Below are 22,255 nucleotides of genomic sequence, written 5' to 3'. Positions count from 1 at the left end.
TGGGTGCTGACCTCCCTCCATGACAGACATACAGAGGATGGAGGGCTCCGTGGCAAAAGCAAACTCTTTTACTCAGGCTGTCTCTGAGCTGCCAATGCAGGTATTTAGTTTAGGGAACACAAATTCTTCACATTTCCATCTGTCCACCCAAACATCCACCCATCTTCTTCCCCTGGGGAGCCAGGAGGCACCTGGGCTTAGCTTCCCTGCCCCCATACTGTGTTTGGGTTCTTTTATGGGGGTCAGGGAGCTCTGTCCAGCCTGGGGGCACCCAGGTGGAGTCCATCCATCCACCCACCCGCCCACCCATCCACCCACCCACCCACCCACCCACCCATCCATCCATCCATCCATCCATCCCTGTACCAACAGCCTGGCACACTTCACAGCTGCTATCCCTGCTTCCTACAGAAGGTGGCACACCCATTTCAAACTGATTCCTCGGCAGGCTCCCAGTGTCCAAAGAGCTCTCATCCCTGCACGGCTGCTGGGGCACAGGGCCCCCCTCATCCTGCCTCCTTTGGCTCAGGAGGGTTCCCTCTTTACTGGTTTCCTAATTTCTCTGGGGGGGTCTTCTTTTTTGTTGGCCTCGCTTGTTTGCTTGGCTGGCACCTCGGGAAAGACAGGCTGATATCTGTAGGAATAACCATAGGGACGCAGGTGATGCACGAGGTACTCCAGCTGATACATAGTGGTAGAGTCAACATAGTGGAAGGAAACTGCGAGGTCTGAACAGCAACCTGGGCCCTGGAGAAGAAAGAAGAGAAACGAGGTGGAGCATTCAGAACAAAGGAGATGCTTCACACACCTGCATGGGTGACAAGGATGAAGGACTATCAAAGAGGAGGCTGGAAAGTGGCGCCCTAATGCACTGTTGGTGGAGTTGTGAACTGCTCCAGCCATTCTGGAGAGCAATGTGGAACGATGCCCCAAGGGCTATAAAACTGTGATACCCTTTGACTCAGCAATGGCAATGCTAGGTCTGCATCCCAAGGAGATCGTACAAATGGGAAAAGGACCCACATGTACAAAAATATTTACAGCAGCTTTTTGTGGGGGCAAAGAATTGGAAACTGAGAGTCTGCCCATCCACTGGGGAATGGCTGAACAAGCTGTGGTATATGAATGTAATGGATTATTATTGTGCTATAAGAAATGATGAGCAGCCATTTCTAAAATATATAGAGAATTAAGTCAAATTTATAAGAATACAAGCCATTCCCCAATTGATATGTGGTTGAAGGATATGAACAGACAGTTCTCAGATGAAGAAATTAAAGCCATCTAGAGTCATATGAAAAAATGCTCTAAATCACTATTGATTAGAGAAATGCAAATCAAAACAACTCTGAGGTACCACATCACACCTATCAGATTGGCCAACATGACAAAACAGGAAAATGATAAATGTTGGAGAAGATGTGGGAAAATTGGAACACTAATGCATGGTTGGTGGAGTTGTGAAATGATCCAACCATTCTGGAGAGCAATTTGGAACTATGCCCAAAGGGCTATAAAAATGTGCACACCCTTTGACCCAGCAATTGCACTTCTAGGGCTATATCCCAAAGAGATCACACAAACAGGAAAAGGACCTACGTGTGCAAAAATATTCATAGCAGCTCTTTCTATGGTAGCAAAGAATTGGAAATTGAGAGGATGCCCATCAATTTAACAAGTTGTGGTATATGAATGCGATGGAATACTATTGTGCTATAAGAAATGATGAACAGGCTGACTTCAGAAAAACCTGGAAAGATTTGTATGGTCTGATCCTGAGTGAAGTGAGCAGAACCAAGAGAACACTATACACAATAACAGCCATATTGTGTGATGACTAATATTGATAAACTTAACCCTTGCCGGCAATACAAGGATCTAAGACATCTCCAGAGGCCTTGTGATGGAAAATGCTATCCACACCCAAAGAAAGAACTATGGAAGCCAAATTGTTATTTTTTTTCTCTTCTGTTGAGTACAACATCACTAATGCGAAAATGTATTTAATATGAATGTAAACGTATAGCCTATGACAGATTGTGTGCCGTCTTGGGGAGGGTGGTGGGAAAAGGGAGACAAATTTTAAACTCAAAAGCATATGGAAGTGATTATTGATAAATCAAAATAAATTAATAAAAAAAAAAGAAAAAAAGAAATGATGAGCAGGATGATTTCGGAAAAACCTGGAAAGACTTAGGAACTGATGCATAGTGAAGTGAGCAGAACCAGGGGAATGGTGTACACAGTAACAGCCACATTGTGCGATGAAGAACTGGGGATGACTTAGCTCTTCTCAGCAAAACAATGATCCAGGACAATCCCAAAGGATTCATGATGAAACATGCTATCCACCTCCAGAGAAGGAACTGATATTGTTTGAATACGGACCAAAGCATGCTGTTTCTCACTTCCTTTTTTTTTTTTTTAAATGCAGTTAAGATTTATTTGAGGCACTAGAGCTTAGTACAAAAAACAGTTTATCTACAATACTGTTGCAGGGGTTGGCAGAGAAAGAAGAAACACTGTGTCCCCCATTTCCTCCCCACCAAAACCTAGGGAGCTCACCCTCTACTACTACAGAAGGGTTATTATACTCTACCAGCCTCTATGCCACCTGGTTCAATGAGCAAAGTGTAATTTCTACAAGAGCAGAAGGGTTCGTGGAAAGACAATCACGGGTTATGGTCTGAGTCACTCACGGATGAGGTCTAGAGACGCTACATTCCTACTTCCTGTTTAAATCCTGACCCTGGGGATGAGAGGGGAAGGTCCATTTCCCCTATCACTTACTAACCAAAACCAAGCCTGGGCAGCTGGCTTCTCTAAGCTGAAGGAATGATCAGGAAGTGTCATGACCCCACTGGCCAAGAATCATCTAGCTTTCTAACACAGAATCTCAGAACTGGGCAAGGCTCCTATGGGCCATGGCTGCAGTCTGTCTTCTCTGACTCACTAGAGGTCTGGCCAGATGAAAGAAAGGGTGCCACAAGCCACGTGAGGGGCATTGTGAGTGCCGTGCTAAGTCGTCTCATCAGGGACTCTCGGGCCTTGCTGACCCGCTCTCTACTCTGGGTCAGGACGCTGCTGGAGGTCCTGGAAAGGCAGGGCTCCTGAAAAGGAGGCCTGAAGGGCCCGGCACCCTGGGGGGAGCCTGGGGACAGGCTGTGAGCAGTATCCTGAAGCTGCTAGATGACGTCCTGGAATGCGGTGGGGCGACAAGACTCGGCGGGCTCAGGCGTAGCAGCTCCCCTGTGGGGTTTGGGGGCCTCCTTGTGTCTCCTAATGAAGGACCTTGAACCCGAAATGTCAAGGAGCCTGAAAACGCCAAACAGTCTGGACTGCCAAGGATTTCTGGAACCCCCGAAGCTTCTATCACCCGCACATGTTCTGCAAAGTGCCCTCAGTCACCCCCTCTGAGCCTGAGCACAGGTGTAGGAGGTGGGCGCTCCTACTGTGCCCACTTCACAGAGGATGAGGCTGAGGCAGATAGAGGTTCAGTCACTTGCCCAGGGTCACATGGCTAGCAAGCGGCAGAAGCTGGGTTCCATGCCAGGGTTTCCCAAAGGCAGGCACCACTCACTTCCTGAGCACCGCGATCCTAAAGGCCATGTGGGCGGGTCCTTCCCAGTGCCCCGCGTTGGGGGCACGACAGACTGCCACTGACGTGCTCGGCAGGCAGTCCAGGGACCTGGGTTTCCATCCTGGCTCTGCTCCATTAACTTCTCTGACCTCCACAAGCCCCTTCCCCCCCCCCCCCCGGCCTCAGTTTTCTCTTGTGTAAATGAGGGACGACGAAAGTTGCTCCTGATCTTCTTGGACAAAATCACTAACAGGGAGAGGTTTCACACAATCGATTATACCCATACAATCTACAGAGGACTGCCTACCATCTCAGGGAGGGAGCAGGGGAGGGAGAGAATTTGGAACTCAAAACTTTTTTTAAAAAGTTTAAAAAGTTGTTTTAACATGTAATTGGGGGGGGGGAATAAAATACATTAAATTTTAAAAATTACTGAGGCCCTCCCCCTGCACAAAATAAAGTCCCTCCTGCCACTGCGGGGATCCCGCCCTCTGCTCCCCCTCCGGGGCCCCTGATTTCCTGGTATCCCCCAGGGAAACCTTTGCTCTGCCCTCCTTGCCCCAGCCCCCAGCCTCTCCTGGGCCTTCAGCTCAGTGTGGCGTTAGGAGGCGGTACCCCTTCCCCAAGATGGCCCTCCCGGTTTCCCATCCCCCTTCTAGAGGCCCTGGGCATGGCAAACCTTTTCCCTACAATCCTGGGCATTTGGGTTTCTTCCCGGGGATTCCTCCAGCCCGTTTCCACTGACAACGAGGTCATATCCTGGGCTGGAGAGTGGGAAGCGAGCTTCCCCTGGACCACCAGCTTGTTTCCCAAACCCTACAGTCTCCACACCTCTGCACGGTATACTCCCTCTCAGAACCCTGACTTTCCTCCCAGCCTCCTGGAGAACTTTCCCTGCCTGTTCTCTGGTGGCTCTCTTTATGGGGCATTCCCCACCAACAGCAGCGGTCACCTCAGGCTAGGGTGCTTGGGTTCTGGCTCTGTATCCCCGGGTCTAGTTCAAGGCCTTGTGGGGAGCGGGGACAGTTTTGTGAGGTGAACGGCATTAGAACATCAAGGCCGAGGCTTTGTCTGACAGATGAAGAGCCTGGGGCCCTAGTGGGGAAGCAGTACCTGCCCCATGTCCAGCAGTGAGTGCACAGAAGGCCAGAACTCGAACCCAGATACTGAGGTTTCCTCTAGGCCCTGCCTATGCACCTCTTGGCTGCCACCTCTACAACAGAAGGGATTCCCCTAACACCAGGGGCAACCTCTCTGATCACCCAGGGTCCTGACCTGGGTCACCCTGGGGTCACCGGAACGGCTGGCCCCAGTGGCCTGGGCGCTGTGGGCATGGGCCACGTTCTGCTGGAAACGAACGGTCTTGGGCCTGGGGCCAGCCTGGTCCCCGCTGGAGTCTGTGGGAGCCCAGGAGCCTCAGGAGCAGCTGCCTCTGGGGCACATCCCAGGGAGGCCAAACCAAACACCAGCTGACATTTACACAAGGTATTAGACAAACAGTCTTTAGCGGGCAGTGCCCGCATCTCCCAGTAGCACAGAGCGCCAACAGCAGCCTTGCCTGAGGCTCCAGTGAGCTGGAGCCCCGTCACAGTCCAGGGTAGGGGCCTGGGAGACTGAGGCCCATTCCTTCATCTACCCAAGAAGGAATCCTCAGTTTGAGGTTTTACCTCAGTATGAGGCTCAGGGAGGAAGGAGCAGAGCCAGGATTAGAACCCTGGGCATCTGCCTCGGAAGCCACTATCTTTGCCTTTGGTGAACCGAGCGTCTGCGTCTGGGGAAGGGTCTCCAGACTGTGCCCCCTCAGGTGGGGGAGGGGGGGAGAAGGCAGCAGTGTGTGTGGGGGGGGTGAAAGGAGGTTAATACCTGGGGAGGGGGCAGCCAGGTATATGAGTGTATATGAGTATGCATGAATGAGTGTGTCTGTGTATGAGTGCGAGCATATATGAGTGTGTCTGTATATATGAGTGTGTGTATAAGAGCTGTGTGTGTGAGTGCATATATATGATTATCTGTGTGTATATATATGTATATGAGCATGTGCATGTGTGTATGAGTGTGTGTGGGGGGGGTGAAAGGAGGAAGTGAATACCCGGGGAGGGGGCAGTCAGGCATATGTGTGTATGAATGAGTGTGTCTGTCTGTGAGTGCATGTGTATGAGAACGTATATGAGTGTGTGTGTGTGTGTGCGTGTGAGTGCATGAGTGTTTCTGTACAGATGAGTGGGTACGTGTGTAGGGGGTATACAAGTACGTGTATGAGTGTATCTGTCTATAAATATGAGCATGTGAGTGTGAGTGTGAGGCCTCCTGGAGGCCAGGCTGGTGCGGCCACTCCCATGCCTCACCAGCCCCTCCCCATCCAGCAGGGAAGCCCAGAAAAGGCCTAATGAGATTGACCCACTTCTAGGCAAAGAGACCCACATTTACTACAAATATGTCAAACAGATGAAGTGGAAAGGAAAGAATATTGGCTTTGGAGCCAGGGGCTCTGAGTTCAAATCATGACTCTAAGAAGTGACTCCCTGGTAAGCTTGGGTCCCCTTTTTGCCTCTGCTGTGAGATGAGGCCCCTCTGGGCCCAGACGCAGTGCCCCGCCTCCTTCCGGGTGCACTCGCCAGAGCGGCGTGATGCCCCAAAGGTCGACCACGGAGTGGCCCGCGCCGCTCCCCTCGCTCAGCTCCCCAGCCTCCTGGGCCAGCCCCTTACCTCGACAGGCGGGTAGTAGTTATAGTTCCAGTACCAGAAGGTCTTGGGCAGGTAGCCCCTGATGAGGTGGTGTTCGGGCACAAAGGGGTGGAAGGTCTCCTTGCCGCTGGGGTCCCGCGAGTCTCCAGCCTCCACGCCGATGGCCTCCATGCACTTGCCGAGTGCCAGGTCCTCCACGGAGGAGCTGTGCGAACACTTGTTGGTCCTGAAGGCCTCCACAAACCTCCGCAGGGCCTCCTTGCTGAGCACGTAGCCGGCGCCCCCGCTCATGTAGCCCTGCTTCACGTAGGGCTTGAAGCGTCGCCCGAAGTAGATAGGCTTGGCAGGGTCGTGCCGGGACAGTAGCCAGCGGAGATTGTCCAGGACCACGTAGGTGTCGTCGTCGGCCTTCATGAACCAGTCGGCGTCATCCGGGTGGTGCTCGTACACGTACTGGAAGGCCTTGATGGTCTTCCAGTAGAGCTGGTCGCGGCCCTCGCGGGCGTCCAGACCCACGGTGGGGAAGTCTTTGTTCTCCTCCGAGCTCATGAACAGGATCTTATTGCAGCGCTGGCCCCACGTGGCCTTGACGTGTCTTGCCTTCTTCTCGAGGTTCTGAGGCCCCGTCATGACCCAGCAGAGAACCCTGACCTTGCGGTAGAGCTCCTCGGCCACGCTCTTGTCCTCATCTGGGGAGCAAAGACAGCGGGAGTCACGGCACAAAGCTGCTGCGCCCACCCCGCCCTGAACTACCCGACCGCGGACCACGGACGGCCCAGCTCAGGTCACAGACGTGCCCGTCATCCATGAGCAGCCCTCCCAGTTCACCACGCACAATGTCGGGCACGTGTGGGTACCGCCACGTCCCTGGAGCTCAGGGAAGGGAGCAGGGTCGGGCCCACAGAGAAGCTGGGGGGCTGCTGTCGGCAAAGTCCTGGATCCAATCTGGAACCACCTCCCCAGGGCGCCCCTGGCCTGCTCTGCCCATCCACAGTGGCCAGCATCCACACGGTGTGTGGCTCCAGCAGGACCAACCCATCGCCAAGATTGTGGGTGGTCTAGGGTGTCTGGACACGCCCAGCCCACAAAACCTGGCTCTCATCGGGGCGGATTTGTCTCTCCTACCCCAGCCGACCAGCCAGCCTCGTCCTAGATGAAGGGCCACCAGGCCCCACCTCAGGAGGTCAGTCAGTGCTCACTGATCCTGAGGAATCCAGGACACGGGATGAACCGTTCCTTCCCATTTAACCAGGCACATGAAGGAGTATGCGTTTCAGGGTTCCAAGGGCTCTCTGGCCACCCTGTGGGTCCTCTGCCTCTCCGTCCTCCCCCAACCAAGAGCCCGTCTCCACTTTAGGTAGCCTGAACCCCCAAACTTCTCATCCGGGAGAGGCCTGGCCCCAGCTTGGGGCCCCCGGGCTCTCCGAGGGCCAAGCCTCTATGGATACCCCAGAACCCTGGGTGATGCCCACAGAACAAAGGGCCCTGAGTGAGCAGAGGCATAAGGAGCAAGGCCTGGGGCCCAGGAAGAGGAAGAAGAGAGGGGCAGGGCAGGGTCAGGAGACCCAAAGTCCCAAAAGCCAGCGAATCACCTGGTTAACAGGTGCTGACTGGCAGGGGCCAGCCACCTGCCCCCTTCCCCTCAGGCTGCCACACCCTGCACGTCCCCTCACCTCTGTGCTGTACGATGTCTGCACCGAAGTCCATCTGGCCTTCGAGGTGCCCGTGGCCGGCGTCCTCCGAGTGCCTGGCGTGCGGATCATTATGGAGAATGTGAGGTTGGGTCTCGGCCGGCTTCTCCAGGAGGATGTGCAGGAGCTGATAGCAAAGGAAGAAGCCCACGACGCAGCCACACAGGAAAGGGAACAGGTTGGGGAGCAGCTTGGCGGCCATCTCCTGGGGGCGCCCCTCTGCAGGGTCGGGGGGCTCATCACCTGCACGGAAGACAGAGGCGCTCAGAGATCCAGATATCAGCGTCCTCGCCCCACCCACCACTGCTCAGGGAGGAGGCAGGCCAGCGACGGTGCAGCCAGATGGAGGGCATCAGAAGGGCCCCCCCCCGGGGCCGAGGGGGAGGGCCTCCACGGGCTCCCCTTCTTAGACATACACAGTGGAGGCTGCATAAGCAGGCAAGAAGACCACAAGCCCTCCCAGCTCATCTGACAAGTGCTGGTGGCCGTGCCCAGGAAGGAGTCTGAGGTCTGCTGCAGGCTTACAAAGCTCTGGTTGGACAAGAACTCCAGGGCATCTGAGCTCACTGGCCTCCCAGTTAACCCCCAGAGCTTGGTCCTGCAGAGAGCAGCACCAGCATGGGAGGCCCCAGAAGTGTGCACTGATAAGTCACTAATTCAGAGGAGGTACAGAAGCAAACAGCCAACCCACATTTATTAAGCACCTACTAGGTGCCAGGAAGGGTGCTAGACATTGAGATACAAAGATAAAAGGGACCATCCCCACCCTTCTAATGGGGGGGCGGGGAATGACGTGGGGTGGGGGTGTGTGTGTGTGTGTGTGTGTGTGTGTGTGTGTGTGTGTGTGTGTGTACAGACACAAAGATCAATGGAATACCAGAGAACCTGGACGACTGAGCCCAGAGACGAGAAACATGGCGGCCAACGTCCCCCTGCTCCTCCTTCACCGTGCTGCTCTCTCATGGCTGGGTGCAGGGTGGGACTGGCAAGGGGTGGATAGGCAACTCCAATGCCAGAATGAGGGCTCCCCATGGCCTTGGCCAGAGCCACTGGGGAAGCAGATGGGGCCTGCCAAAGCTGCCCTGGGCACAGTACTGGTTCAGACTGGTGACTGGTCAGAGGGGAGGGCTGGCCACCAACTGCCCCTGCCTTTCTGGATGATGTCACCAAGCTCCGGGAGGCTGAGGAATGAATGCCAGCGACGGGGACCGCTTGGATCTTCGGGATTTACCTGAGGAACCCTAGTTCTTCCTGTGTCCACGATGGAGCCCCCGGGGCCAGAGGTCCAGACCTCCAGGGTGGTCATGGGTCCAGTACACAGGGAGGGGTCTGTGGCCCCCCAACTCTGAGGTGCCTCCCGAGTCCAGGCACGGGTTGGGCTGGGTTTCCGTCTGTTTGTTTTCAGAAAACAGTGAGATCATTTTGCTGATGTTCACCAACTTCAGGAGAATGCATCACTCCTCCCTCCCCTGGAGGAAAAAGAGTTCCCGGAAATGCTTGTCTGAATTTCTCTGGCCTTTCCTCCTATCACTTCTCTACTCTGCTCACAGGAGGCCTTGAATGCCGGGAGATCGTCTCAGCAAAGCTGCTGACTTTACAGGACCACAAATGAAGGGATCTGCCCACCCAGACCCAATGCTTGTCACTCGCTAGCCCCAGGAGCCACTTGCTTTATTTTTTTTTGTTTTTGGTGAAGCAATCAGGGTTAAGTGACTTGCCCAAGGTCACACAGCTAGTATGTGTCAAGTGTTTGGTCTGAGGCCGCATTTGACCTCAGGTCCTCCTGACTTCAGGGCCGATGCTCTATCCACTGCGCCACCTAGCTGCCCCTAGCCACTCACTTTAGCAGAAACGTCTGGGGAATTCACACTGAAGGCGACTTCTTCCTGTAGTTTCACCACAGGTAAGCCTACTGGCAGCACGGCTGTTGGACCTACCGGGAGCCTTGGTTTCCACATCTGTAAAAGGGGCATCGTAATGGATGCACAAGCTGCCTGCCTCCCAGAGGGACATAGCAAGGACAGCCTTTGTCACTCTTCGGTGGAACGTCCTCATCTGTCTGTCTGCCCTTCTTTGCGTTTGTGTTATACATATGCCGGAATGCTCTGTGAATAACACTTATGCTTGTTACTATGACTATTTTTATAATACGTTATTTTCCCAATTATGTGTTAAAAACCATTTTTAACATTTTTTTAAGTGTTGAATTCCAGATTCTATCCCTCCCTCCCTAAGGCAGTAAGCAATGCGATACAGGTTACACGTGTGCAGTTACATGAAACATCCATGTTGGTTATTTTGTACAGAAAGACTAGGAATGAAGGAGGGAAGGAGGAAAATGGTACGCTTCAGTCTGGACTCAGATGCCAGCGCCTCTTCTGGAGGCGGACGGCATGCCCATGAGTCCTTCGGGACTGATCATCGTGCTGCTAAGAAGAGCTACGTCGTGCGCCTGCCGCGTGCCCCCCCACCCCCATTCTTCATGGCACAATGTGGCTGTCACTGTGTCAGTGGTCTCTGGTTCTGTTCATTTCACTTTGCATCAGTTCACGTAAGTCTTTCCAGTTGCCTTTCTGGCAGAGGATTTGAGGTCCCCTCGGGCACTGCTCTGATACCTGCAGCCCATTGGGCCTATGCTGGATCCACTCAGATCTGCAGTCTCTTCCTCGGCTGGAAGCCCAGCGACGACTCAGCTGGACAGTTTTCACCTGGGCAACTCCAGAGGTACTGCTGGTCATCTGGCAGCAGACTTGACCAGAAGCCGCTGTTCTGGCTGTCCACAGGTGGGGGACAAGCCCGTACCCAACAAGTATAATGTAGGGCAAACTGAGGGAGGAGAATTCCATTCAAGATGATGACCATGGACTGGAGATACCTAGGGATGGTCCCTCAAATGAACTTCATGAGGACGAGACGGGGAAACAGCGGCTGCTCAGGTGGCGGCGGTGGCCTCAAATGACAGAGCGCTCGAGGTGGGGCCCCCCACCCCCGGCACCTAAGACGATGGCTTCCACCCCCAGGATTCTGGACAAACAGCCCCCCCATCCCCCCCTCTGCTGGGCATGTCCTCTGCCTGCTGTCCACGTCCACATTAAACCACAGAGGCCACTGGCCACTCTCCTGGGGTGTCACACAGGGAGGGCGCTGTACCAGCATTTGCTGGACAAAACACACACACACCCAGGTCCAATCAGAGCACACCACTGGACTGGATGGGATGATCCTCCTGAAATCCAGCCTTCGGGGCTTGAGAAACACAAGTGTCACCTGCTCTGGGCAAATCTCAGACCCCACCCACCCTCTCGAACCTGTGGCCATTCTCACAGAGCACTGGGCCTGGAGGCAGGGAAGTGAGTTCAAATCTAGCCCCAGACACTTAGGAGCTGTGTCTTAGACCCTGGGCAAGTCATTTCATTTCTCCCTGCCTCAGTTTCCTCGCCCATAAAATGGGGGTGATAACAGCACCTTCCTCACAAGGTTGTTGTGAGGCTGCATTAGCCCAGTGCCTGGCACCCAGTGGGATCTCAGTAAATGTGTATTCTTTGCTTGCAGGCAGACTGCACTCAGTGCTCCCCAGACCCAACAGAAGCTCCAAGCGGGGCTCCCTGGGCTCTGCCACACCCTGGCCCTGGCTCCCGCCCTCCAAGGAGAGCAGATTGAGAGGTAAGGGAGGGTCCCCGTGGCTCCTGAACCCCAGCGCCTTCATGCCCATGTTCTCGCTGATTCCAGCCCCACTTTGGGGACAGAACCATACTTTCCCCACGGCCCTGCCGAACAGGCTGACCGGCCCAACCTGGCCTTGGTCCTCAGCCCCTGCCTCCAACCAGGCACTGGAGCCCAACCCAACCTCTTTGACATTTCCATCCAGATTCCCATCATCTCCACAAAAGGTCATCATCAGCATCACTGACTTTCCGTGTCAACTTCTCTCCTCCCCAGCCCCAGTCTCCTTGCAAAGCTGGTTGAACCGCAGAGGGCAGAAATTGTCTTAGCTTCAGTCCAGGCTAACTGGAGCCCTGTGGACTAGCCCAGCACGTCCAGTCAGAATCTGAACCCAGGGCCTTTCCCTCTAGAGCCAGGGTCAGCTAGTACCCCACCCCACTCCCACTTTGGGAATCGATCACCAACGTGCCTAAAGGGGATCCACACAGGGGCCTGAGAGAGCCCACCTCACTCTGCCCTGGGCTGCACCCCACTCAATGGCCTTGGCTGGGTGGGGGGGATGGGTCCTTTCCCAGGGCTAGGAGGTCAGCTAGGACTGAGGACACTAACGCCTTCAACACCCCATCTCGTGTTGTCGGGGCGCTCCCACAACAGCCAACACGGTGCCTGAGCGGACGAAGGCCGAGGACCTCGTGATCTGAGAACCCAAAGCAAGGGCCCTGCCGCCTCTGGGGCCTGACTCTTGGGCAGAGGCGCTGGCCGCTGCAGCCTTTCCGTCATGAGGAATGACCACGCTAAGGGGCCGCGCACAGGCTTCTGGGACGTCCTCAACATCCCACTGGTAACAGACACCCACGTGGTAAAACATCACAGCTTCAAGTCAAAATATCTCTGTCCACAGGGGGCTCCCGTCTGCCCCCAAAGGCGAGAGGCGCAGCCCGGCCCACTGGAGGCAGCGGGAAGCCTCGTGGGACCTCAGCAGGCACCGTCAGTCCAGACCCAAGGGCTGGAGCGAGGCGGTGCACGGCGAGGCCTCTCCAGGCCCTCACGGTCCGGTCCTCACCCCCTTCTGAGAATTTGTGGGATTCCCTAAAGCACAGTCCTGCGACTCAGTGACCCTGAGAGGCAGATGGAAACTGGATCAGGAAGCAAAGGGACCTCCCTGCAGGTAGGTCACTGCTCCTCTGCTCCTTATCTGTGAAATGGGTGGAGAAGGAATTGGATTACACTAGGTGCATTCCAGGGCAGGCATGGAGCCCAGCCAAAAGGAAAAGGAAGCAAACCGGGATACAACAGCGTGGCAGCCTCGGCCACCTGCCCAGGAAATGAGGTGGCCCCAGCCAACGTGAGGCCGGCACCACACCAGGCAGGCAACGGCAGGAGGACCCAGGTTCGAGGCCCGAGGCCAGGCGCAGAGCCGTGCAGCTGCTTGGGTCAAATGGGGGAAAAAGGAGGCAGTAGGCCTCCAGCCGCAGGAGGGAGGCGCCACAGACTTCGCTCACAGCGGAGCAGCCCGGGGCCCAGAAAAGGAGCAGCCAGGGGCCCAGAAGTGCCTTCGATCTGCAGCCTGGGGAAGACTGATTAGGGAGCAGCCCTCTGAGCTCTGCCTCTGGGATCAGGGAAGGAAGGGAAGGCCTGCTCGTGCTCAAGCACTGACCCACACAGAACCTCTGGGCTGTGGGTGTAGATCCTGCCTCCACCAGTTAAAGGAGTGGAGTGAGGGCTGGGCCCAACCTGGGAGGGAGGCAAACGCCCCCATGATGTCATTAAAACGGCCATTCCTATAGGCCTGGGCCTTTACACAGGCCCCCACTTACAGCTGAGGAAACTGAGGCAGGCACTTGTTAAGTGACTCACCTGAGGCCACACGACTAGGTGTAGGATGCTGGATTTGAATCCAGATCTTGACTGGAGAACCAGTGCTCTACCTAGTGGAGCCCAGGGTGGGTGGTGATGGCTTCAGTCTCTCAGTGCAGCGCATGCAGCACCAGGATAGGCCACCTCTGGTTCAGTGCCCTGGGGACTCTGGGATGTGGGGCCAGCATCCCTGTGGCCCGAGCCGGCTGGGCATCCGGTGAGCGCTGAGGTGGAAAGGCCCTTCCAGCGAAGCCCAGCCCCCTCCCCCCAACAGATAAGGAACCGGAAGCCCAGGCAAGCCCGTGGTCCCCGAGGTCATGTGTGGCAGAAGCCTCCGGCTTCACCGGCGGTCTCCTCCTAAAGGTCCAGCACCGGCAGCAGCTCCCTCCAGGGAGGGTCTGACCCCCCAGCAGCGAACTTAAGTGCGCCTCCGGCACCTTGCTCCACCCTTTCCTCTAGTTACAGCCCCCCACGGGAAGAGGAAGCCCCCCCCACAACACCAAACCTGGCACTTTTCTAGAGCTTGGCTCCAGCATAGAGGGGAGGGAGGGCAGTCTGGCCATCCCCGCCGGCCCTTCGCTCCCAGAGACCACAGGAGGGACAAAGGGTTACTCACTTCGTGGCCACGCTCGCTGAGCTTCCCGGGGGGGGGGGGGGGGGGACGCACGCAGGGCCTCGCCTGCCCCCCACCCTCTTATCTAGCAGCTGGGCACAAGCCGCAGGTCACGGCCGCTGGTCAGTCCAGCTCCAGCCCCGCCCCTCCCCAAGTCCAAGTCCAAGTCCAAGTCCAAGTCCAAGCCAGGCGGCAGGGACGGGGAGGGAGCCCCTAGGTCAGGGGTCCCGAGGCTGGCGGCTTCCTCCCCCGACCCCGCTCTGCCACGACAGGGCACGGGGCCTCAGTTTACTCCTCTGCAAAACGAGGGCTACGAGGCCGCGAAGACCCAAATGGGGGAGCCCCTCCCCCTCTGCCTTTAAAACCCGCGCGCTCCCAGAGCCCCCGACCCCGAGTCACGCCACCAGGACCCGAGTTCGAGTGCCGCTCCCCCCCGCCCCGCCCGGGTCTGTCCAGCACGCAGCGAGGGGCCTCGGATGCGGGACGCGGGACGCGGGAGGCACCTGCAGCCGCTCGGACCGCGGGCCGGAGACGGACGGCCTGGCAGCGGCCCCGCCGTACCTGAGTCCGGCTCCTGTCATCGCCCTCCACCCGGGCTGCTGCTCTCCGGCCCGACGCCAGGCAGGGTCGCTAGCCCCAGCCGCCCAAGGCCTGCCGGACCTCGCCGAGCCCGCCGGGCCGAGTCGGGCCGTGGCGGAGGGGGGCGGTGGCGCAGGCCGGCCCCGGGACCCGGGCCCCGCCTCTCCCCTCCCCCCTCCCGCCTAGGGCGCAGCCGCCGCGGCCGGCGCTCTGGGTTCTCGGAGCGGGCGCCGCGGGCCGGGCGGGGCGGGCCGGGGCGGGGCCGGCGTGACGCGGAGCTCGAGGATTGGCTGCTGGGCCTCGGAGGCGGGACCTGCGGGCCGCTAGCCGCGCTCGTTCCGCCCCTTCAGGTAGGGGCTGGGGGGAGGGGCGAACGTCACGTGCTCAGGGAGAGGCTGCGGCAGGACTCGGAGGCGGGGGAGGGGGAGGGGGGGGTCCGCGGCGGGAAGGGGGCGGGGCTCCCAGGCTCCGGCCGGATCGGGGGCGCCTGTGCGCCTGCGCCTGAGCGACGGCCGGGGCAACTTTGTATCTACCGGGGCCGCTTGGCTACATTTCACTGAAGGAACCCGCTCGGCCCCGCCCTTTGGAGGGCGCTCGCCTACCGTGGGGCTGAAAGCAGCGCCGAGAGGCCTGGCCCACCCACGAAGCCCCAGGAAGCTCAGGTAGTGCCAGCCCCGTGCCCAGGCCGCAGGAAGGAGCGGGATCCACCAAAGGATGCCTCCCTGGAGACCCCAGATCTAGAGACCCTGGGTCTGCCCATCGGGGGCTTCCTTTCCATCAGCAGTGGGCCGGTGTGCTGGACCAAACATCGAGATTCACTAAGATAGAAAGGAGGTGCTCAAGCTAAAAGTGTTCTTACTCTGTTGAATTCCACAAGCCCATATTAAGCACCCACCGTAATGGAGGCACTATGCCACCAGCTGGGGACACAGAGACAAAAGCCCAGCCCCCAGGAACCTTACATTCTTCTGGGGGTGCAGGGACAGAGTACTAGCAATCACCTTTCTGGAGATGATGACGAGGACTTCCCAAGGTAGGTGGCACCTGAGCCTAGCCTCATTTCATTGAAGGGGAAATAAGAAGAAACCAGTTAACAGAGACAGCGGAGGAGTTCCTGCTTGAAGCCTCCTGGACATTGTTGTTGTTCAGTTGTTTTCAGTGGTGCTGCATGACCCTCACTGGGGTTTTCTTGGCAAAGATACTGAAGTGGTTTGTCATTTCCTTTTCCAACTCATTTTACGGATGAGGAAACTGAAGCAAACAGGGTGAAGTCACTTGCCCTGGGTCACGTAGTAAGTGTCTGAGGCTGGATTGGAACTCAAGAAAAGGAGTCTTTCTGACTTCAGGCCTGGCACTCTATCTACTGCACCACCTAGCTGCAAAATCTGGACTTCAGATACCAGTCCTGTGACAGCAGGGGATATGTACCACTATACTAATGAGGACAGCGACGTCAGGTCATAGGGCAGGGATTTGTCCTTTGGGGTCACCTGGACAGCTGATTTTTTCTGACTTTCATGGAACTTTGCCCATGCAGTTAGAGCAGCTTTACTGGGCAAGTGAAGTTGACCAGGAGGTTTTCACATTTTCAGTCTCCTAAGGTACATAATTACAATGTGTTCCATTTTAGTTTCCTGAATTAATTGGTCACTGTGGCTCTAGCAATTACAGTGAGAAACCCAAATTCATCCAGTGCTTTTGGTCTGACAGGAATTGCTCAAACTAGAGCCAAACACCCACTCCAGCAGAAAAGTCAGTGTTCTAAGTTCCCCAACTTGTGGGCTGAGACTGCCTGTCACAATCTCAAAGGCCCGCCTTACTGTGCCGTGCAATGCCATAGGACTGAGATGGAGCAGCTTGATGGCATAGCTATGATGAAGGCCTCCCTGGGAGATCTCCTCACTCCACAGCCATTGACAAGGAACCTGTCTTCTCCCCCATCCCCACCCCCAACCCCAGCATAAATCCAAGGTTCTAGGGCTATTCAGAGAGAACTATGAAGAGCCCTGGGGAATGTAGGATGGCTGGATAATACTATTCAGTTCTCTGTCTAGAGCTCTGATGCTTCCCTGTGTTTATCAACCAGAGGAATCTTGATTTTATAGAATTTCAGAACCTCAGAGGCATCTAGGCCAATACATATCTGATCAGGAATCCCGCCTACAGCATCCTGGGACAGCAACCATCTAGTCTCTGCATTGTACCTCCCTGCCCTCTAGTTGACTTCCACCCCAGGCAGTCTATTCCCAGAAGGAAGGAAGGAAATAAATAAGCAATTATTTAGTGCCTAATGTGTGCCAAAGCCCACAGACTTGGGAGGTAGGTGCTATTATTATTATTATTCCCATTTTCTGGTTGAGGAAACTGAGGCAGACAAAGGTGAAGTGACTTGCCTAGGGTCAGCCCACTAGTAAGTGTTAGGGTTCCATGAATGGTGGCAAAGGCATGGAGGCTGGAGAAGGGATTCCAAATTCAGGCAAGAACTGCTGGGACAGTGGCTAGAACCTGGACAGTCACCTCTTAGGACTTTGCTTTCTAGTTTTGGTATTTCTTCTCTCTATTCCAAATGGAGGTTTCTTGTTCAGTCATTTTCAGTTGTGTCCAATTCTTTGTGACCTCATTTGGGATTTTTGGGCAGAGATACTGGTTTGCCATTTCCTTCTCCAGCTCATTTGACAGACGAGGAAACTGAGGTAAACATGGTTAGGTGAGTTGCCCAGGGTCACACAGCTAGCAAGTAAGCCTCTGAGGCCAGATTTGAACTCAGGAAAATAAGTTTCTCTCACCTTTCAGGCCCTGTGCTCTATCCATTGGGCTACCTAGCAGTCCCAAATGGAGAGTACCATTAGTCTCAGGGAGACAAGGTGTTTTGTTTTGTCTTACCAGTAGTCTATTTAACCATACCACTTCCATCTTGTACTTGTGAGGTTGATATTTTGAGCCATAGTTTACATTTGTCCCATTAAATTTCACCCTATTTAGTCTGGACCAACAGTCTAGCCCAGGGTTCAGAAAACCATGACCTGGGCAGCTCACCACCTGTTTTTATAAGACTGGCTAACCAATAGTGGTCTTTACGTTTTTTAAACATTGTTTTATTGTATTTTAAAATGCAAAACTCTTCCTTCAAGGGACAGGTGGTACAAAAATAGGTAGGTAGGAGCTAGATTTGACTCAGGAATCCTGCCTTTGCCCACTAGGCGTTTGCTTTGGGTCATCTGCAAAGTTGATAGGGTCCAAGTCTGCCTTTATCTAAGCCACTGTAAAAATGTTTAACAGTTTGGGGCTAAACCCAGATCTCTGGGGCTCTTGGCTATCAACCTAGATGTGAGCTGACCTGAAAGTGCCTGCTCCTCGGTTTGACCGTTTGGACTATTCTGCACTCTCCGAACCATAGGACTGCCCTGGGGTGGGCCCCATGTGGCCCTCTAGATCCTCAAGTGTGACCCTTTGACTGAATCCAAACTTCACAGGATAAATCCCCTTAATAAAAGGATTTGTTCTGTAAAACTTGGACTCAGTCAGAAGGCTGCACCCAAGGACCTGGAAGGCCACATGTGGCCTCGAGGCCACAGGTTCCCCACCCCAAAGGGCCATTCCTTTCTGTGTTTCCCACAAAAAGAGCAGGGAACATTGGTAGGTGGTTTGCTGAAAGGGATGCAAACTGGCCTGCCCACACTTTCCTCTGCCACCAGTTTCATGGCTGTCGGAACAGGAGTTAAGGCTGGTCAGTCAGCAGCTGGATATGAGGGGGCCAGGCTGGCTCTGTCATTAGCCTTCCCTTTCTAGATTCTGGTCACTACCCATCCCTTTCATGACTGGCTCTGGAAATCGGCAAGCGATCCACACGTGGCTCCTGTAGGTTGACCCCAGTCTTCTCCCTTTTGGAAACCAAGGTGCCATCTGCCCTTCTTTGGGCCTGTGGCTCCTTGCCCATCTTCCACGGTCTTTCTAATAGGGCTCTCTAGCCATCTCGTTACCTGTCGCATTCTGATATCTTTTCTTCTCCCTCTGATGCGTTTGGTGCCCCCTTTCAGCATCGTGGCATCTTCGCCAGGTGCTCATCATCAGGTGATTCATGAGCAGTGCCCAGATAAAGATCAGAAACAGAGGAGGGGAGCAGTGTGCCTGGAAGGAGCGTTCCACCGATTAATGCTGGAGAGGAAATGTTTTTGCTTTATTATCCTGCTCTCCCTAATTCTGCTTACACAGTCATGCCTGGGGGTGGAGGTGAATGAGGAAGGGAAAGGGAAAAGACCCCAGAAGGTATGGAGCCATCTTCCGTGGTTCTCACTTCCAGAATCCTGGGATTGTAGAAAATGCCTTTCCCTGAAGTGGGTGTGGTGATTGCTCCTGGTTTCCCATTAGGGATACCTGCCAGAAGGAAATGTCCTTGCCCAAGGTGAGCTGGGGAAATGATCTTTGAGAAACAAACCAAACAACCAGGAACGCTTCTGGTGGGCAGAGTTTGGCAAGACTTTCAGGGTGTTTGGAAAGTGGGTGGGTAAGTCTGTGGTGCTTGCCAGAGTTCAGTGGGAGAAGGGGGAGAGAGAGGCTGGGCAGTGCTTACCACCCAAACCCCAAGTACTCACCAGGACTCAGAGTAGGCGCTGGGGCAGAGGTAGGGGCTGGGGCAGGGGCTGGGGCAGGGGCTGGGGCAAGGGCTGGGGCAGGGCTGGGTTTGGGGCAAGGGCTGGGGCAGGGGCTGGGTTTGGGGCTGGGGCTGCTGCCTAGCAGGGCAGTGAAGAAGCCTTGGCATCAGAACCAGGCTGGTTTTCCCTCCATGGGATCTCCCTTGTCACTGGGGACCCAGTACTCACTTAGGGCCAGAATGAGAATTACAATTTTTCTCTCTGGTTCAACTGTTTTCCCTGACAACCTGGCCAAAGCAGAAAACATTTTCAGATGGAGAAGGAAGACTTCTACTTTGTTTTCAGAGTTCAGGCGGGGAATGGTTTCTGGATCTATAAGAGGCCTGGCCAGCGGTGAATAAAGAAGTGTCCAGCCGGCCTGGTAAGCAAAAGCGCCTCACCATTGCCCACTTATCCTGCAGGTTTTCTTTGTGAGGGCAGGGATGAGGAAGGGTTTTACAATTCCACAATCAATCTCAGTGGGCAAAGGCAAGAATGTTCCCTGTCCTTTCAGAAGGGAAAATAGAACCTGAGCTCTTCTCTGAAGGACTAGAGGGAGATTGGGGAATTGGGGTTCAATAAGCGAGGGCAAAGCAGCTTTTCTCTGCCAAAGGACGGGGAATTGGCATGAGCAAGGGCAGGACTTCTTTCTTTGACTGTCCCAAGAGGGGCTCGGAGCTGGGGTAGTTGGACTGTGTATGTCGTCTATATAACTGTCTCCTGAACCATCAGCTCAGGGACAAGGGAGATTAATTCTGTTTTCTAAAATCCAAGAGACAGAGTTACTTCTTGGCTGGAGGCTACTTCCCAAGGCAGAAAGAGGAGGCTCAGGTCCCGCCTCAGATCCATTAGTGAGGTTGCTTAACCCGTGGCTTTTCTCAAAGACTGAGTTATAGAGAAGGGGGTGACTGGCAGGGCTCGAGGGAGCTTCTGCACGTAGGCTTTCCCTAGGGAACCCCTGAAGTCCTGGCCTCCTTTCCTCCTCTCGATTCTGAGGATGTTCTTCGAGGAGACCCAAGGTTATTGTTGGGGAGGAATAGAGGATGGGAAGATTCAGGAGGAAGAAGGAGGATGGTACCCTGCCACATCTAAGATTCAGTGGAGGGACTGCTGGAAGGGAGAGGCGCGCGTGCATGCACATGCACACACGTACACGCACACACATGCACGCATGTACACACGCATGCACGCACATATACACACGTACACACATGCATGCATATGCACGCACATACACACATGCACACACCCTGTGTTTTGGGGGGTGGTGAGTGCAGCGGGATTCCCTCTAGGTCGCCCCTCAGACAATGGGCCTGACTGTCAAGGTCCACAAGGGGCATGAAGAGTTGGACACAATAGAATGACTGGACCATAATAACCCCTATAGACAGCATGGAGTTAGAAAGAGACCTCTTGGAACCATTTTCTCCTAGCCCCCTGAGAGACTCCTAGAAGCTGCTGGCTGGCCCAGTGAGCCACCCTACCTGAGGCAGTGGGGTTCGAGGGAGAGACCTGAAGCAGCAGGTACCAAGCAGGTCCACCCCCACCCCGACCAGGACTCTCATCTGCCCTGAGACCCTGACAGAGACAGCGCAGGGCCCTGAGCCTTGGGCAGAGTCAGGCTGCCAGCCCAGGGCCCTCAGCATCCTCCCAGGAAGTGCCCCCACGGCTCCTGCAGGGGCTGCAGCCACACCTGCGGAAGACCCAGGAAGGCTAGTTCTGGCCACCAGAGTCCTTGGCCGGGGTGTCAAATGGCTCATCATCAGACACTGATAGGATTTCATCGGCTGACTGCAACCTCTCCATGTGGCTCATAGCTGAAACCTATGATCTGCATGGTGTCCGCCATTAGGAGTGAGCTTCTGGAAAACAAGGAGGGTGGGACTTGTCTGCTTGTACCCTGGTGCTTTGCATACAGTGAGTGCGTGATAAATTCTTTTTTTTCATTCTTTCAAAGGAAGGGGCTGTGGGAACTGGGTGCACAAACAAGGCTTAAAAAGCCCCTCTCCCCATCAGGGGCCTTCCCCTCCCCTCCCCTTCCCCCAGCAGAGACCTCCCCTCCCCCGCCTCAGGAGAGGCCCTCCCCCTCCCCCTCCCCCTCTCCCTCTCCATCTCCATTTCCCTCTCCCCCCTCCCCTCCCATCCCCCACTCCCCTTCCACAGAAGTGAAAAGAAGGGCCATTCACCAGCATCTTTCTCTTCTCCACTTCTCTTCAATTCAAAACCCCTTGGTGCTGATGCAGTTTAGGGGTGTAGGGACCCCAAAATATCAAGGTACAGGGCAGAGTTGTCTGGAAAGAATTCACAGATTCAAGCAGTCTTCCAGTCAGGTGGCAAAAAGTTGCTTATAAGGCTAATAAAGGCAGGGCCATGCTAGAGCTTAGACAGAAAAGAGAGTGAATTGTGTGGCAAGTATGTTGATTGGTGGGGGGGTGGAGAACAAACAGTCTCTGTCCCTTGGGCACAGGCAGCATTTACTACTGGGATGGCCTGGGTGGGGGGTCTTCTGAGGGGTCTGCATGTCTCTGTCTGTAACAAGATAGCCTTGGGAGTTGAAGTGACGTCTGGATTGCATACAGCAACTGTGGGAGTCAGTTATCAGTACAAGACCGTCCTCTTCATACCAGGGAGATTCTCCCGAGGTCAGCTTGTTCCTGAGAAGGGGAGAGAGTTTGCCTCACTGGGTCCTCTCAGGAGTTATTGCAGACATAGGGTCTTTGGACTGTGGTCCAAGCCCCCCATCAGTGCCTTTCTCCATTTTCTCCTCCTTTATAAATTCTAGCGTCTGATGAAGAGAGGTGGCCCTTCTTCGTGTCGACATCCAGGTTGGGCCATCTGCCCAGGCCCCCAGGCATCCTCTCTGTATCGGCTTCCATTCCTCCCCAAGTACCAGCTGCTTCCCTGCTCTTCACAAGCAAGGCCAAGTCTCCCTGAAAGGCACTCGTTAGATGCTACC

The 22,255-nt window shown here is 55.1% G+C and overlaps 1 protein-coding gene and 1 long non-coding RNA gene across 2 annotated transcripts; one reads left to right on the top strand and one right to left on the bottom strand.

Moving 5' to 3' along the window:
• Positions 1–338: 338 nt before the first annotated feature.
• On the bottom strand, positions 339–14,748 carry C1GALT1 (core 1 synthase, glycoprotein-N-acetylgalactosamine 3-beta-galactosyltransferase 1). Its single transcript, XM_027848879.1, has 4 exons — positions 14,651–14,748; positions 7,939–8,199; positions 6,287–6,954; positions 339–747 (listed from the first exon to the last, which is right to left on the bottom strand). Exons 2-4 carry the CDS (start codon positions 8,156–8,158, stop codon positions 526–528), a joined length of 1,110 nt encoding a protein of 369 aa, XP_027704680.1. The 5' UTR covers positions 8,159–8,199; positions 14,651–14,748; the 3' UTR covers positions 339–525.
• Positions 14,749–15,979: 1,231 nt separating this feature from the next.
• LOC114033275 lies at positions 15,980–21,271 on the top strand. Its single transcript, XR_003567953.1, has 3 exons — positions 15,980–16,269; positions 18,969–19,070; positions 19,606–21,271. It is a non-coding gene; the product is annotated as an uncharacterized LOC114033275 (long non-coding RNA).
• Positions 21,272–22,255: the final 984 nt, after the last annotated feature.

Source organism: Vombatus ursinus, unplaced genomic scaffold (genome assembly GCF_900497805.2).
Source record: "Vombatus ursinus unplaced genomic scaffold, bare-nosed wombat genome assembly UNPS02006874.1, whole genome shotgun sequence".
Classification (NCBI taxonomy): Eukaryota; Metazoa; Chordata; class Mammalia; order Diprotodontia; family Vombatidae; genus Vombatus; species Vombatus ursinus.
The sequence above is the reverse complement of the archived record's forward strand: the minus strand, read 5'-3'. Positions and strand labels throughout refer to the sequence as shown.